The sequence below is a fragment of the Abramis brama genome (genome assembly GCF_963993115.1).
Source record: "Abramis brama genome assembly, chromosome: 9".
Taxonomy (NCBI): Eukaryota; Metazoa; Chordata; class Actinopteri; order Cypriniformes; family Leuciscidae; genus Abramis; species Abramis brama.
Window position 1 is genome coordinate 34,518,529 of NC_139971.1, and position 16,874 is coordinate 34,535,402.

Sequence of the window (16,874 nt, forward strand, 5' to 3'; positions counted from 1 at the left end):
TCAAGCTGCGTATCAAAACCATATGTTAAAAAAAAGGTACATTTCTGATCAACTTCCTCTAAAACAAGATTTGAACTAAGACATGGGTTCTGATTGACAGACACCCGTGGAGGACGTGCCCCTGGCTATCGCTCCCTTTCAGGGACGAGTGTTGGTTGGAGTAGGCAAACTCTTGCGCATCTATGACTTGGGAAAGAAGAAACTTCTCCGCAAGTGTGAAAACAAGGTGAGGAGTCACAGAATCACTTTTGTTTTCTGTGGAAGTGATTTTTTTTTGTTTTGTTCCCTAAAGCATTGAATAATATGATAGTCATGTAAATGACACACTACTCTTGTACTTGTTGTTGATGCATAACCACATGAAAAACATTGCAACAGAAGTTTAGACCACAAAGTTTAACAGTTGTTATAGGGTAGAGTACTTCACTGCAATGTTCAAGTTAAATCAGCTTGCTTTCAAGTTTTTCTCGCGCACAGGCATACACTGTGAGGCCTGAATTTATTTGAGAAAACCAAATACAACTAAGTGGAGAATAAAATCTTTATTTGAATCTAGGGCTGTCACGATTCCTCAATTAAATTACAGTACTCCATTTAAAAAAGAATCCTTGATTGCAATTTATCTGTCGAGTAACCGGCAAAATACTGGAAGTGGTGCATTCCACGGACAGGAATCCATGAATCACATTATTAGACCGTGTTCTAAGCTGCACTATGTATTTCTATCCATTTAAAATCCATACTACAGCATAGTGCTATTGTGAATTCACAAAGGCTGCGATTCAGTTAAATGGATGTATACCCTGCAGGTTTCTCAGAGCGGCTCAATTCACACTAAATGCTGCTCCACATGAACCGTTATCATTTACTTGTGTGGAGCGTGTCTCAAACTCTGCATATGCTGCGAGTTTGGGTTGCTTATAACGTTCATCTGGTGAACGCAATGTTGGCCATTTGATCAGATTTGTAAGGTAAATAATTTATAAACCTACATCAATATGTTTCTAAATAAGTGAACTGTTGTTAATTTCAAAATAAAAGTTTTAAGCCTCGCTCTGAGTTTGCATGTTTTGATGTCCACCTATTCTTGTTCAAGAAATGACACTGGCTGTAGCATTTCTATCGTAAATTAGATTGTGAACATTTGAAATTTCTTTTGGCTAATAGTAAACAAGGATTTGATCTGTTGTTAAGCGCAACAATACCTGGCTGTTGGCACCCTCTGCAGGCATTTATTTGGGGTGTAACGATACATTGTTATATTGAGAGGACGCGACATAAAATTGCAATGATATGTATCTTTGATGTAAACAATATGATTCGCATTATAGAGTTAGTTTTATCCAAGGCTCAGTTTTACTGTATAAGATATAATTCACCCAAAGATGTAAATTCGTCATCGTTTACCCACCCACATGTCATTTTAAACCTATAAGATTTCAGTTCGTGTTTGTCCAAACACAAAAGAAGATATTTATAAAACCTTAGAGATTTCTGTCCCTCCATTTAAAGTCCATTCCTCTAAAACTTAAAAGATCGGAAAAAAAAGTCAGAAAGGCATCGTAAAAATAATCGAGTGGTCAAATCCAAGTCTTCTGAAGAGACCCAATATTTTGGCTTAAAATTTCACGATAGTATCATATTGTGAGTTCAGTATTGCAATTTGTATCGAATCATGACATGAATGTATTGTTACATTATTATAATACATAATGTACATGAGTTGTTTATATTATGTACTTGAACAGTGTTGTTCTAGAAAACCATATGATAACTTGCTTTTGATACTTTATTTGAACCAAATATTATTGCCTCATTGTTAGTATTAATGTATTTTAAGTCGTTTTAAATGATATTGTTTGCTTTGGATATATTTTTGTGATAATAATAAAATTTCTCAATCATCAAAATAATCGACTGATTACTCTATTACCAAAGTAATTGTTAGTGACAACGCTGTTAGAAACGTTATATTTGTATGTCTTTTACAGAATTTTTTTTTTTTTAGTGGTACAACCTACTTAACTCCTTTTCTTAATCTTGCAGCATGTTCCTAACTTGGTGACGGGCATCCACACTATTGGGCAGCGTGTGATTGTGTCTGATGTTCAGGAGAGTCTATTCTGGGTTCGCTACAGACGCAACGAGAACCAGCTCATCATCTTTGCTGACGATACATATCCTCGCTGGGTCACAACCGCCTGCCTGCTCGATTATGACACCATGGCTGCCGCGGATAAGTTTGGAAATATCTGTGTTGTGAGTATTGTCACCCGTTTGCTTTTGAGAACTTTGAGATCAGTATCACAGATTTACCAGATACTGTTTGCCAAGTCGATGTAAACAAACTTTCATTTCAGGCAATATTTTAGAATAGATGAGCTTTTTAACATCTAATATATTAACGTGTTGTGCATTTTCTCCCTCCATTGCAACTGCTAATAAAATGACATGTAAATTCAGGAAAAAAGATAAATTGAGGTGTCATCATCTGTATATATTTGCAACAGAACTAAACTGCATACTAATTCCATACAAAAAAAAATTCAGGTTCGCCTGCCCCCCAATACCAGCGATGATGTTGATGAGGACCCCACAGGGAACAAGGCATTGTGGGACAGAGGCTTGCTTAATGGAGCATCACAAAAGGTAGAAGTTTCTGCTACCCTCATTACTCAATACCTCACGTCCCACTGGTCCCGGAAATTGCTCGCAAGACCTTTGCACTGAGCAGCCCTAACCACTTGTTTCTCATTGTTTTTGTCTGTCTGGTTGGATTTGCGGTTGCGGTTCTCCTTGCGCGCACACATAGACCTGCACCCCAAAACATTTGGCTGGAGTCCATGCCCTGCTCTTGTTCTGAAACCTCAGCAGCAAATTTTGTCCTCTCGCCAGATATCATTATGTGCAGATTAGTAGCATGGAAATGTTTAGTTGGACGCAAGGGAAAGTCCCTATTTGCACACCAATGACTTGCGTCTAGCTTTGACGGACATACCTAAAGCATGTGTAATTAGGACTGAGTTGGACTGGGTGGGTTGGTGTAAACATTATTGTGGAATTTGACTAGGGATGCACAATATATCATGACCATATCAGTTATCAGCCGATAGTAGTAGTTTTTTTTTTCTGTGATTTTAATTGTAATTTGCTGGAAATCTAGTGCTAATTAGAATGGATACTGATTATTGACAATGGTTGATGGATTAAGATTTAATGACCTATCCCTTTAAGAACACTTTCTGTTTATCAGCATATCTTAAAGTTCTGTTTTGGTGTTATGATAGGAAAGCTGTATGCGTTTATAATCAGTCAAGTTCATTACTTTGAAGAGTTTACACACCAGATTTACACTAAGTAACCAGTAAAGGTGATTCATACATAATGCTCTGTTTATCTAATTCTGTTTCAGACCACACACACAGACTCTCATCTAATACTACAACATCTTTGTCATAGCTGTCTTGTTCTTTGATTAGCAGTGGTTATCCATTTGTCCATCTGTGTGTATATGTATAGGTATATATGTGTGTGTGTGTATGAGAGAGAGAGAGAGAGAGAGAAGAGTTCCATTTGAAATTTTCTTCTAGAATGTTCATTTTTATATATTTTACATTTTTATCATTTTATACATTACATTACTGTTTGAGCTACAGGAAAGTCACACGTAGAGCGTTTGCACTGCCAAGGTCATGGGTTCGATTCCCAGGGAAAGCAAGAACTGATAAGAATGTTAATGTGTACCTTGAAATGCAATGTAAGTCGCTTTGAAAGCGCCTTGCCAAATGTAAATATATTATATCCGTGCATTAGGTCTTAATATAATAAACCTGTTGTGAAGTGAATAATATAATATAATATATTAATATAATAAACCCCAATTTTGAAGTGAATTGCTTGCCTGTGACACCAAATATGCTTCTGAAGACCCAATTTAATCCATACCTGTCATTTTTCTTCCCTGTTGATCACAGGCTGAGGTGATTATTAACTATCACATAGGAGAGACTTTGCTGTCCCTCCAGAAAACCACCCTGATCCCTGGGGGATCAGAGTCCCTGGTGTACACCACGCTATCAGGAGGCATTGGCATCCTGGTGCCATTCACTTCTCATGAGGTACAGTTCCTTAAAGTGTTAACTAGTAATTGCTTGAGGAGTTCTAATGTGCAATAGTCTTTCATAATTGCATGAGGAGTGCTAATGTGCAATGGTCTTTCATAAGTCTAAAACCACTGAAGCAGAAGAGGTGAAGGCCTCTGATCAGGGCACTTGCATTCAGGCCATCAAAGTAGAGACTTTGACTTGTATGGTGCAACTTTAGTTATAAAACTCATTAAATAAATGATTGAATAAAGGTTGGCCATATTATAATTTTATAATTGAATAATGTTTTTATTTGTGAAAATAAACTATGTCTCATCTGTCTCTAGGATCATGACTTCTTCCAGCACTTGGAGATGCACATGCGCTCTGAGTTTCCCCCTCTGTGTGGTCGTGATCACCTCAGCTTCCGCTCATATTATTTCCCAGTGAAGGTAAGCACCAACACGCAGTTAATACATTACACAGCTTTAGTATTAACTAGAGATGGCTCAATACCCCATTTTATATCCGATACAGATACCGATACTGCGTCTTTTAGTTTTCTTCCGGGAGCGTGCACGTCACAAAATTCCCTATTTCAATAAATCTGAAATCCAACTATTTTATCAAATGTAAAAAAAAAATCAAATAAAGCCACCAAATGCCTTTTAAAAGACCTGGAATATAGTGCATAAAAGCGTTTGTGCTCATATAATAATATTATTATTATTATTATTATTATTATTATTTTATTTTATTTTCTCCTTTGAGCTTAATAGTAACAACCATACTGACAGTATGAGATTTGGATTAGTCCTGTCGGACCAATATTCTTGGACCAATATCGGATCGGTGAAGCCCTAGTATTAACCAGACTTTTTAGTTCGTTCTTAACTATCCACTTGTACTTAAATGCTGTATCTTAAAAGAGATGGTAACCAATATACCATTATTTTGCAAAGACTCAGTCTATTTAAGTCCCTTATTGGTCATTTTTCTCATTGACTTTGCTTGTATGCTTCTAGAATGTGATCGATGGAGACCTGTGTGAGCAGTTTAACTCCATGGACCCCCATAAGCAGAAGAGTGTCTCTGAGGAGTTGGACCGCACACCTCCGGAGGTGTCGAAGAAACTGGAAGACATCAGAACACGCTATGCCTTCTAGTGTCTTTACATCTGGCAGGAGCACCATGAGAAAATCAATTTTTTTTCTGGGCTTCCCATGTCTGTGGTCTCAACTTTCCTACTCCAAGTATAGTAACATTTTGGTGTCAGCTGAAGGAAGTTCCCCCTTTAACTGGAGCCAGCTGGAAGCCGTCACAGTCCCAGTGGTCAATGACCTTGTCCTGCATGAAATGACTTTTGGTACTGTGCTCAGTACAAAGCATCTCAGTTTTTAGATCTTACTTGAGTGGCTGCATAGAAAAAATATTTTTGGAGGAATGTTTTCATGCATAAGACTACATCAATGTGGCTTTTATATGTATAGACTTGAAAAATGTCTATTACTAATTTTGTAGCTCCCTTTTGTAGCTAAATCCACATTTAATTGTATGAATCAGTCTGCATAAAACATTCCATCATTCACATCTTGAGTATTTAAATTGTGTATCTTTTGAAGGTAAAAAATCTGGTTCCTACTCTTGTAAAAACAGTGAAATTGTAAAATAGCTTTAGTGTTTGTCTCTGTGGAAGCAGCAAATCTGTTGTGGCTTTTAACTACTTTTTTTTTTTTTTTTTTCATAATCATCCAAACCAACAAAAAGAGAGAGTGCTGTTTGTCATGAAGTGTGAAAGAATTTGTAAATAAACTTTTTTTTACTTTCTCATGTGTTTCCGTGTCACACGACTTGTCCGTTAACTGAGCCCACAAGCAAAGCAGGTTTTCACTGTTTTCCTAAGCCTTTTTCTTTTTTTCTTTTTTTTCTTTCTTTTTTTCCTCCTCATTTAGTAAAGCTTCTACATCTGTTCTCATGACAGTGAGTCATTTTGTGTTTGCCTTTGTCTTAGTCACTTAGTGAGTCAGGCTTCATTTTATTAAATTCACTAAATATTAAGCAGTCATCTTTTGGATACATTTTTCATAGATTACTGTGATTGCACTTGACCTGACACCATACTTAAACAATTTGTTGATTTAAAATGTTATGGCATATTAAGATGACTGACCAACACTGGCAGTGTGTGATGTATGTCACACCATTCTCTTCAGAACACTTTAGGTTGACTGCTGCTATAAATGAAAGTTACAGCTGATTTTAGCTAGAACCAAATATGCTGATTGTTCTTTTTAAAGTCCAGAATGATGAAAGGCCGCACTTTCATAGGGCTATATTTGTTATTGGAGTTGAAGTTCATTATTGTAGATCGCTATTTTTGGCAAGAGGTATTCCATTTTATGAATCAATCTGTGTCATTTTCTTATTTTAATTACTTTGGTCAGTGGAGCCTGGCAAAAGTGATGACAGACTGTGATGACAGACTGTGATGTTTCAGAGTGAGTCACATCCAGATCACACTAAAGCCCACAATGTTAAAGGAAAAGGTTCTACCACTCTCCACCTACAGTCCAGTTATCACTTTAATTGCCCCCTTAATCAAGAAGAATTCATAAATCGTTTATTCTTGAGATTTACAAAAATGCAAAGTCATGCTGTGGAATGAAGGTACAGAATTGAGCAATACGAGGAAAGCCACAGTGTTTTCAAGTGTGTCTAACATTTGAGTTTTAAAACTGTGAGGTTGTTCTAGTCCGGTGTGTAAAGTCTTATTTTTTTATGGTCTCTCAGATTAAACATTTTACTGTTGCGGTCACCTCAAATAACTTCTGACTGTGCTATCGGATGGCTCTGATTGTTGTTACCATGAATATTGTAATTTATAATCCTGGTTCCTGCAAATCACCAAATTCAGGCTGTATGGTTGGACAACTCTCAAAGTGTTGGGGGACTAGGAATATTCTCTTGGGGTCTCTGATGACGGGGCCCGCCACCCATAAAAACAGTCCCGGCGTCTGTGACAGCACTGCTAACGGATAAAAAAGAAAGTCATTAAAGTAGGTTGAGATAGTTTTATTTCACTAATCTTCCCTTGGGGGGTTTCCATATTGATGTGAAGTAATCTGGGTTGACAGATGGTGTTTTGACTACTTTTTTTTTAAGGTTTGGGTGGGAGACTCGGAATGTCCCTCTCGTTGGGTCTTGAGTGGATTCGGCCTTTGTTAGGACAGCAAAGACAGCTCTATCGGCAAGGCCCCTAAGGAAAGATTATAGGTACTACAAAACAAGGGGGCCATTGTGGCAATTGACAAAGCCATCATACGACAAAGCAAGTGTGTAGTGCACGTTGGTTGCCCATATGCCCATTGTCCATTGTCTTGCGAGATGAGGCTCTTCAGAGTCCGAAAAAGATGTTTGGTCTAGTCATGAAATTCCTAAAAGTGTACAACTGTGCCAAGCCTGTCAGCCCAGAACCACAAATGTAGGGAATAAATTAGTAATGTGCGTGGGTGAATGAGGTTTACAACGAGATTGGGCAAAGAAAACACTCTTGAACTGATGCTTGATTGCTTGTTTCTTGACTTTATATTTAATAAACTGCAAAGGTTGAGTGCAGTATGCACTTTCAGGTGGGTCAACTTTAAGTTTTTGTTGTTTATTGCCAGTAATTTTTTGAGCACAGAATTGTCTTGTCCAGTTAACATTAACAATATGAAATTATTTTTTTGTAAACAAAATAAGATAAGATACCATTTTGTTATGTTTAAATATATAATAACTTGATTAAAAATGGCAGACGACTGAGCGGTTGCTTCTATGGTTGCCTCCTCGGGACGATATCTGATCGCGAGCGAACAAATTTAGCGTGCTCTGACTAACTTGTAAACTTTTGTGGTTACTGAAACCAACGTATTTACTTAGGCTATATGGGGGAAAAAATACTTTTAAGACCCCCAACATTTTACACTTTAATTAGGGGGGTCATACTTCCCCATAGTTTGAATGTCCGAACAAATGCAGCAGTAAGGTCTCTGATATTTTGTTTTGCTCTCGAAGGTGAAATTGTTGCTCACATCCAGCCACTGATGAGTTAATATGTAGATCCAAAAGTGAAACTAGCCTCATCGTCGGTCGTTCTTTACTCAGCGTGTTCTTCTCGTGCTTCTTTCGCGCGGAGAAGTCTGTAGGCGGGTGTGCATAGCGACTTAACATAAAGACGTGACATAAAGCAAAGGGAGTTTCCGAGTAATTTGGGTGGACGTTGTATTGAAAAAGGAGCGAATTTACTACTTCGTCCAGTATTCTGCACGCCTGGAAGTGTCAGCGGTCATATCTAGAGGGTTAAGCAAAGAATTGCTGTTTATTGAAAGTAGGCTACACTGCAGGTGGCTTCCTCGTGAGACAGCCTAGGTCATCGAATCGAAAGGTTTGTGGCTTATTTGTATTCCTTGTGCTGTTGAATTGTGTTGCGTGTTAATGCGTTTTATATAGGAATGGAGCGCAACAAGGCGTTTCATAGGATGTAAGCCAAGACCCAACGCGTTCCACTGACAGATCGCTTCTGATTTAGATGCGCACATTAATGTATTAATCAGAATTCTATTAGAACTAAACATTCATTTATTTCTGTGCATGTCCAGACTAAGGTAATCCTGGGTGATATTAGGCACAGGAAAACGTAATGCTGTTGTATAAACAAATTTTGGAGCAATGAGGAGACTAGCATTGTACAAACAAAATAAAGAAGAAAACAGCATGACCCACATCTTGCAATTAAAAATGAATGTGAATTGAGTTAAACATTTATTTAAAAAAAAAAAAAAAGGTAAAAATGGCATCTCAAGTATTTCCATAAGTTTATTCTAAAGGCATAACCAGAATATTGGCCCTATTTGGCAAATGATGTGCATGCACAAATGGTAATTATAGCAATAGAATAGCTGGCTTTGAAAAAACACTATGAAATATCAGTATGTTTCTGCAATGACTTTTTCTCAAAAGGTTTTGTCAAAATCTACTTTAGAAGGAGAATCAAATAGATCTTCCAGAGAAAACGGATTGCAAAATAGATATGTTAAAATAATAATTAAAACATTATGTTGGATAAAAGATGTAGTTACATAAACGATATGATTTGTTTGATTTGGCTTGTGTTGTTTGCTTTACAGATCCATATTTTTATTGCAAGTAATGATCATTTTGTAATCTATTTTGATAATATTATAAGTTTATAAATAATATTTATAAACTTAAACTTAAAAAATAATATTATAAGTATTATACATTTTGATATTAATTATGTAAAGACATTTCTGATAAAGCTACAAAAAATGTTGACTACATTTTGCTCCACATGTTCATAACATGGATATTAGTCAGAAACCTGCTGTCATTTCATGATGTTTTTAAATTCCCATTAGGACTAAAAGGAATTTAAATTTTTCCTTTCGAAAAAAAAAAGCAAAAAGAGACGACATCTGGATTTGTTTTACACAGCTGCACAGGCTGTGTAGGAGAAAAACAGTGGAACATTATGATAGAGCTCCAGTCCTTCAGATGAGCAGTGAACCCCTTTCCTGTTTCACTTTGATTTTTTACAGCTTTTTTGGCCATTAAAATCAGATGTGTCTTTTTCGAATCAGTCTTTTTCGATATTTAAGTATTTTATCATCCAGAAGGAGAGTAAATGAATTCAGATGCTTGATCCCTGGTTATTTTTGTCCAACGTAAAGTCATGTAATGGCATTCAATCTAGTTTGATATTTGTTCTGACTGCATTCTGTCTTTCTTTTTTTAATAGACCAAGCGTGCATAAGAATTTTCTGGAATCCAGACTCATATTAGCAGAGAATAAACAGAACCATGATCCAGTTTGAATGCCGGCTCCTCAGGGGGCTGCTGGGTAAGTAAAGTCCAGTAATTAATGTAATTTAATTTGTACAATGCTAGGTATTGTGCCAATATGACCTTTGAGGATCTTCATTTGTGTGGGAAATTTGGATGTGACAGTACTAGACATAAATATTTCAGAAGTGGCACTGCAAAAAGTGATTCATTACTTCCTCCGCTAAATGGAGAGAGACTCTTGAGCATTTACGCAAAAAGGACAAACACCACTGATGCGTCCGAATGAGAAGTATTTCTCTGGCTAATTATGTGAGCTATCTTAGGCAAGAGTTTGCTGTGTGGTTTTAACATCTGCGTATTTTGTCACTTGTTTCTTCTGAAATGAGTGTCAAGCTAAACATATGAAAAGAGCCACTGCATATGGTGCTGCCACTGAAGGACTAAGACGTGACTGTTAATTTCACCACATCCTGTGTTCAGGAGAGAAAAAAAGAGAGAGATCGGAGATAGACAGATGCATAAGGTAAAAGAGAGGGCAAGGAGGGGGATACCAGGCCAAAAAAAGCCAGAATAACTTTGATGGGAGGTGGGGGTTGAGTGGTCGGACACCAGTAAATAGCCCATGTTCTGCGGCATAACAAATTCCTCTGGCCCTCGGAAGTCTGTTTCATGGCTCGGAGACTTTGCTGACTGTCAGTCTCTGGGTAACTGCCCTACAGTGCAGCTCAACCACAGAGGCCAGCCGCACTGTGATCCACAGCAAAGTGACAGATGAATGCCGGTGCCCTGTCTTTCTGCCCAGGGCTAGCCAGTCACAATCACTTATCTTTAACAAAAAAAAGCTCCAAAATAGATACAGGGTCAGCTTCACAGCTCATCTGCTTGAAAAAGCTCCCATCATTTCATGCATATTATGCTTTTGTGGAATGCAAAAGCTCTTCTGTTGTGGCAATATGGCTTGTTTTTTTTTTGCAGCAGCAACACCTTTTTCTTTGTAAGTCGGGCTGTGGTTTGAGGTTTGTGACTTGTCACAGAATCAACCTTTTGACGATTTATGAAACTTTATGCGTCATTGCCTTCAAAGAGACATCACACCAAAAGTCAGCAAAACATAAAGTAAAAAGTGATGTAGTTAATAGTCACAATCAATAAATTGAAATATATACTCCATCTTCAAAATGTTTTGAATAAATGTATCATGAAGATTTGTATTGATCCTAGACATAAAGGTACAGGCCTTTTAATTACAGATACATTTTTGTTCTAAATGAAGCTGAATGTGTTTTAAAGATATGTTGTGTTATGCATATTTTGATGTAAAGTTTAAGTACAAAACAGCGATCATTTCATGATGTTAGGCAATGACATTATTTTAAAAGCCATTATTTTTCTTCTTCTCTCCCTCTAGGTTTTATTTGTCTATTACCAATGTGCACGAGTGCAGCACCAGATATCTGCAATTCTCTGAGAACAGTACGGGACAGCCTAAACTCAACCCTACGGAGACGCTATATGGTAAATAATACTTCAAGCGTGTGCCCGGTTTCACAGACGGGGCTTAGATTAAGCCAGGGTTAGGCCTTAGTTCAATTAGGGGATTTATGTAGCTTTTCTAAACGTGCTTTAGAAAAACTCATTGCTGGTGTGCATCTTGAGACAAAACAATGGCGCTGACATATTTTAAGATAAATCAGTGCAAGTTGCTTTCAGTTAAAACAGCTCAAACATGCATTTTAGTCCGGGACTAGCTTAAGCCTTGTCTGTGAAACCAGGGGATAGTGTTATATTCTGAACAATTATGGAAAGATATTGATATTGAGAACAGACATAAAAAAGAAGAAAATATACAACTTGCATAAAGTGATGGTTGTATAAACGTCTAGCATGAGGAAGGATGAATGGCATGCCAATAAAATGTTTTACATTTATTTATTTTTTACAGAAAATGAACTTTCCGATTAACTATACTATTCAAGTGCATTATGAGGAGGTGTTTAGACTACGCAACATCAGCAGACTGGTGGTAAGTGTTTATCTCACTGACACTGTCCCCAACTAAACCTCTGACTCACTTTCCATCATGGCTTAAAGCCACATTCTCCACAACTACCTACACCAATTAGCTCATTTTTCCTGTTTGCCGGCTTTCACCCGATATTTAACACTCGTGAGTCGTGACTTACAAATAGAGTCAGATTGGAGTCACGGTTTTAGGGTTTCTAAGGGCTTTAAAGGCCTATGACTCATTTTGCAAATAAACAAGGGTGAATCTCACTGATTCATAACACTGTAAATTATTGTATTAAAGTATTATATAAAAAAAAATGTTTTACTATAATTTTTTTTTAAACACAAGGCATATACTACCACTATGCATATATTACAACATAAATAAGATATACATTTTTAACATTACAATAATGATAATTGAATATTTAATTTTACTGAAAATTCAATTAAATTAAGAATGAAACCCTTATGTCAAAATTATCCTATACAATTATCCCTATGGGTGAAGAATGGATACATATATTAATCAATATATAAATGTGATGGAAAGAATTTTTCTTTAAATTTTATTTGAGTGAATGGACTGAATATACTGTACATTAAACCCAAATAATCAGACTTTTGTTAAATGTTAAACGGTCTGAAAGGTAATTTTCTTAAGAATTATAAGTTTTTATAAGTTATATGGTTAGATTGTATATAGTTTCTGTTAAAACATTTGGACCAGCATTTTATCCAGAACTGATAGCTATATGGTGTTTGGTAATAATTCTGTAACTATATTAATAATAATGTTCCTGTTTTATTGTAGAAATAACCTTGGTAATTGTGTTTTTTCTTGTATAAAGGCGGAAAAAGAGAAAAATATATCAGAACACAAAACGGTTACATTTGTAAAATTATTTATAAATTGTAAATTTGGTGTGTAACTCCTGTGACCTTAAAACTAAATATTTTTTTCAATATTACGAGACTCTGACCCTAAAAGAATACATGACTGTAAATCACAACCATTCTAATATAATTGAACATTTCCCCAATTAAAGTTCTTCTTCTCCTCCTTTCTTCATCTCTCACTCTCTCTGTTCTCTAGAATATGAGTAATGAAGATGATCCAGTGCAGACGAGAGATCTACAGGATTTGTGGCTTTTTGTTAGTCAGCAGGGTATACAGAGGGTTTTAAGGGTGCTGCCAGAGAGACATCCTACACGGCGTAAATACCTCTCCAATGTGGAAATCCTCTTCAGAAATTTTGAGGCGCTTTTTCACCAGTCCAATCCCAGAGATCAAGAGGTTAGAACAATGATGTCATTTCTGCTTTCTCAACAGCATTACGTTATAAATCATTCTGGCTGCCACTGCCACTTCTCACAGTATCTCAAAGCTAACTTCTTTTTCTGCTTTATGAATACAGTTTTAATGGAAAATAAAAAACCCATATAGGCTTATTGTTTTCTTGATTTGGTAAAACTTACCTCAGTTTGACCTCTGTGTTACTGATGTTATTTACGCAAGCAATTTTTCTATTTAAATTCATCGTGTCAAAATGTGTCTTTGTACCTGTTTCAAAAAAGAGAGAGCTTCCAGAGAGCATACAAAACATCTGGGATCGATTGACAGACTCGTATTACCAGGGATGGAAGTCTGTTAAACCCAAGTCAATACTGGATAACAGTTATCGGACCATGCTTTGCCTATTCAAAGAGTGCTTCTCAAAAGAGGATGACAATTATGATTGTAAGTGAATGGAACTTATTGTTTGTTTTTACATTTGTAGGACTGTAGAATATTGATCTGCTAAACATTGATTGGTTAAAAGACCAAACAAACACAGACTACTTTTCTTTTTTAAATTTGGAATTTTTTGGGGGAATGATGGTACTGACTTACTCATTGGTGTTTTGAGGGTTTGAGGCAAGACTGTTGAGGTCCATCTAATGATTGCTACCACTTGGAAAAGTTTGGGGAATTTTGGAGTCCAACCGCAAGAAGGGTTCTTCCACCAGTCCACCAAATTTTTGTTGATAACCTTACGCAACCCCAAAATGTATGCACACAGTAGCAAAAAGAAACTTTTGCTGCTTGTTGATGCATGTCTGTGGTCAAAAATCAGCCTTTGTGAATGAGAAAAACTTTTAGGGGATTGAATCAACATCTTTATCCCCTCCATGATGAATGAGATGGTGGCATGATTCAGGCTTTGAGGTTGTCTGAAGGATGTAGAGTACCTTAAGAAGCCCACATGTTTTTACTAGCCTGAACATGCCCGGTCTTATGCTTTCTACCAATTCTTTGGGAAAATGACAATTATGACCATGTACATTGTCTTTGTTATCGTAACAATTTCATTCAGACAATCTAATGAGCAACTCTAAATAACAAAATGTGACCACTTATCTGTGCTCACCTCTTTGTTCATTTCTAGATTGTGAAGTCCTCAACAGGAGCAAAGAGAAGAAAACAACATAGCAGCAGATCTAAGCGGATCTGATCCTGTCTTCATGTTGCTGGTGTTGGTGTAAACGGGTGTGTCCCGGTTTATGTAGTGACACGCAGCGTGCTTGTGTGCCTCTTGTCCTAGTGAAGTCACTGACTGCCTCCACAGGTGTTACCCATATGAAAAAAACCTGCAACAGCCATCACACCACTTGGAAGACACGCTACTGACCCTGCAGCTATTGCTCTCCAACATTCAGAACATTCATACCTCCGTCCACCCGCCCGCAAACTTGCATATTGATGTATATTTTGCTAAAAAAGGTTCATGTATGCACTGCGCGTGTGCTCTATGGAGGAGAGAAGCTTTGACTCTTCGCTGTAGCATTTTCTATTGGTAATTCCAAAAAAGTCTTTGCCACTGTGACTTATATTTCTGAGGAAATTAAATATTTTGTCCTTGGTGAATGCCAATGCAGCATATTATCAAGTCACGTCGTAAATGTTCTTGGTAAGATTTAGATAAGATGTATAAGTTACATGGAGCTTCTTTGGTACACATATCATTTGCATGCAAATGTTGTGCTGACTGCTGGCTTAGTCGGCACTGTTACTTTTACCCGTTGGCTCTTTACTTTGTGCTTTGCTGCTGGTTTAATGTTGAAAGTTTGCAACAAAGTACTCCAATAAAAAGCTTTTTAAGGTGACCAAGAGGGTTTGATATCAGGTGTGCATATGTTTTATACACAGATTTTAATCTAGGTTATTTATTTGGACTCCTGCCACAGAATGTTCTGGTAACTGTTGTAACATGGCTTGGAAATAAATCTCCCACTATCACCCCCATGTGTTCACATGTATCATTTGTTTTAAGCTTTTTGTTTACTTTACAAACTCACCTTTCACACACATACAATACCTGATGGTTTTACAATATCAGAGATAAATATCACAAGACACATTTTTATATGAAGATGATGACATCAGCTAAATTAGGTTACACTTTATTGTTACAGTGTAATTATATAAGTAAGCACTGAGTAATATTAATTAACAACATGTACTTACTGTAGGATTAGAGTTTGGTTGAGGGTTAGTTGCGTGTAATTATGGATCATTTTAAGTGCATGTAATATATGTAACATGGACAGTAAAATAAAGTGTTACCCTAAATTATTATATATAGCTAATTATAAACACTGTAGACTAATCCTAAAAGAAAATGTTTACCCTTTTGCATTTTTAAAATAATAATAAACTAGAAATATTGTCTTAGCAACTAACTGAAATAAAATAAGTTGAACTAATCAGGAATAAAATAAAGCTAAATAGAAATATTTAATATATATATATTACACACAACAAAATTGCTAAAACAAACTCAAATTAAAATGAAAACTGAAAATATAAAAATAAAAGCTAATGAAAATATTAATGAATACTATAATAATTTATAAATAATATTAAAATTGCTCTAGTTCTGAGCCCTGTGAAGCGCTGGACCTTTAATGTCCTCTATGGCAGTGGTTCTCAACCTTTCTGCTCTTGTCTGTTTCCTCTAAAAAGTAGAACAAAAACTAGTCAATAGAATAGAATAGAATAGAATAGAACAGAACAGAACAGAACAGAACAGAACAGAACAGAACAGAATAGAATAGAATAGAATAGAATAGAATAGAATAGAATAGACAGAGAATAAAATTTGTGATAACAAAATTTTCCAAAATTATGTTCTTTAATAAAAAATAAATAAAAATAACAGTTGTTGAGGAGACAAATTAAATTAAGAAATATGTTTGCATATTGTACATTTTTATTTTAGCCTTTTGGGCATTTAGCTTCGATTATTTTAGTATATTTTCAGTCATTTTCAGTCATTTTTAGCAGCCACCTTGGAAGTTTGCTGAGGCCCCCTAAAGGACCCGTTGGTCATTGGGCCATCTATAAAGATTCTACCTCTGCCGCGTGAATCTTAGCCCTGCTTCAAATGTTCCACTTTTTTTTTCTTCTGATTTTGCAAACTCGTCCCCAAAGTAAACACACTACCTCCAGTCATTTTAAGCCAAAATGGGGGTCAACCTTGAACAAATTGCAGCAGAAGCAAACTCAACTTAATTTGTATCCTCAATATGTCCTGAGTAAGGAAAAAAAAAGTCCCGAAGAATCCCATTAGGGGAAAGTTTCGAAAAAGACCCATATATACCCCATTCATGCGCCTATTCATTCATTTTCTTACGTGAATAGGGTAAAAATTGTAACCTTTAGATATCACCATGAAAATTACTGAGTTGATTACTTACATCAAGACAAACAAAAAATGTATTACAAGTTTTTTGAAATTGTTAACATGGACAAACGGTGCATAATCTAATTACGTATATGCATACTAATTTGCATAAATACCACAACAGATCTAAACATTGGGTATAGCCAGGTGAAAATGTATGGTTGAATCTTGTTGACATATAACAGTAAAAAACTTAATGTTAAGGTCT

At 36.2% G+C, this 16,874-nt stretch overlaps 2 protein-coding genes across 2 annotated transcripts in view; both read left to right on the plus strand.

Moving 5' to 3' along the window:
* Nucleotides 1-5,919, plus strand: part of sf3b3 (splicing factor 3b, subunit 3) — a 30,874-nt gene extending 24,955 nt beyond the window's left edge. Inside the window, exons 22-27 of the mRNA XM_084124791.1 lie at nt 101-226; nt 2,047-2,259; nt 2,551-2,649; nt 3,975-4,118; nt 4,433-4,537; nt 5,111-5,919. Coding sequence (XP_083980917.1) covers nt 101-226; nt 2,047-2,259; nt 2,551-2,649; nt 3,975-4,118; nt 4,433-4,537; nt 5,111-5,251 — 828 coding nt within the window. The 3' untranslated portion in view covers nt 5,252-5,919. The remainder of the gene's footprint in view (nt 1-100; nt 227-2,046; nt 2,260-2,550; nt 2,650-3,974; nt 4,119-4,432; nt 4,538-5,110) is intronic.
* Nucleotides 5,920-6,863: 944 nt separating this feature from the next.
* On the plus strand, nt 6,864-15,221 carry il34 (interleukin 34). Its single transcript, XM_084125084.1, has 7 exons — nt 6,864-8,511; nt 9,886-9,987; nt 11,341-11,447; nt 11,875-11,955; nt 13,036-13,236; nt 13,518-13,680; nt 14,369-15,221. The coding sequence occupies exons 2-7, from the start codon at nt 9,948-9,950 to the stop codon at nt 14,410-14,412; spliced, it is 636 nt and encodes a 211-aa protein (XP_083981210.1). The 5' UTR covers nt 6,864-8,511; nt 9,886-9,947; the 3' UTR covers nt 14,413-15,221.
* Nucleotides 15,222-16,874: the final 1,653 nt, after the last annotated feature.

Excerpts from the sequence above, each read along its gene's own strand:
- il34 (XM_084125084.1), top strand. The coding sequence starts at position 9,948 with ATGATCCAGTTTGAATGCCGGCTCCTCAGGGGGCTGCTGG. Across the intron at positions 9,988-11,340 it reads GCTCCTCAGGGGGCTGCTGG|GTTTTATTTGTCTATTACCA; the intron begins GTAAGTAAAGTC and ends CTCTCCCTCTAG. Across the intron at positions 11,956-13,035 it reads GCAACATCAGCAGACTGGTG|AATATGAGTAATGAAGATGA; the intron begins GTAAGTGTTTAT and ends TCTGTTCTCTAG.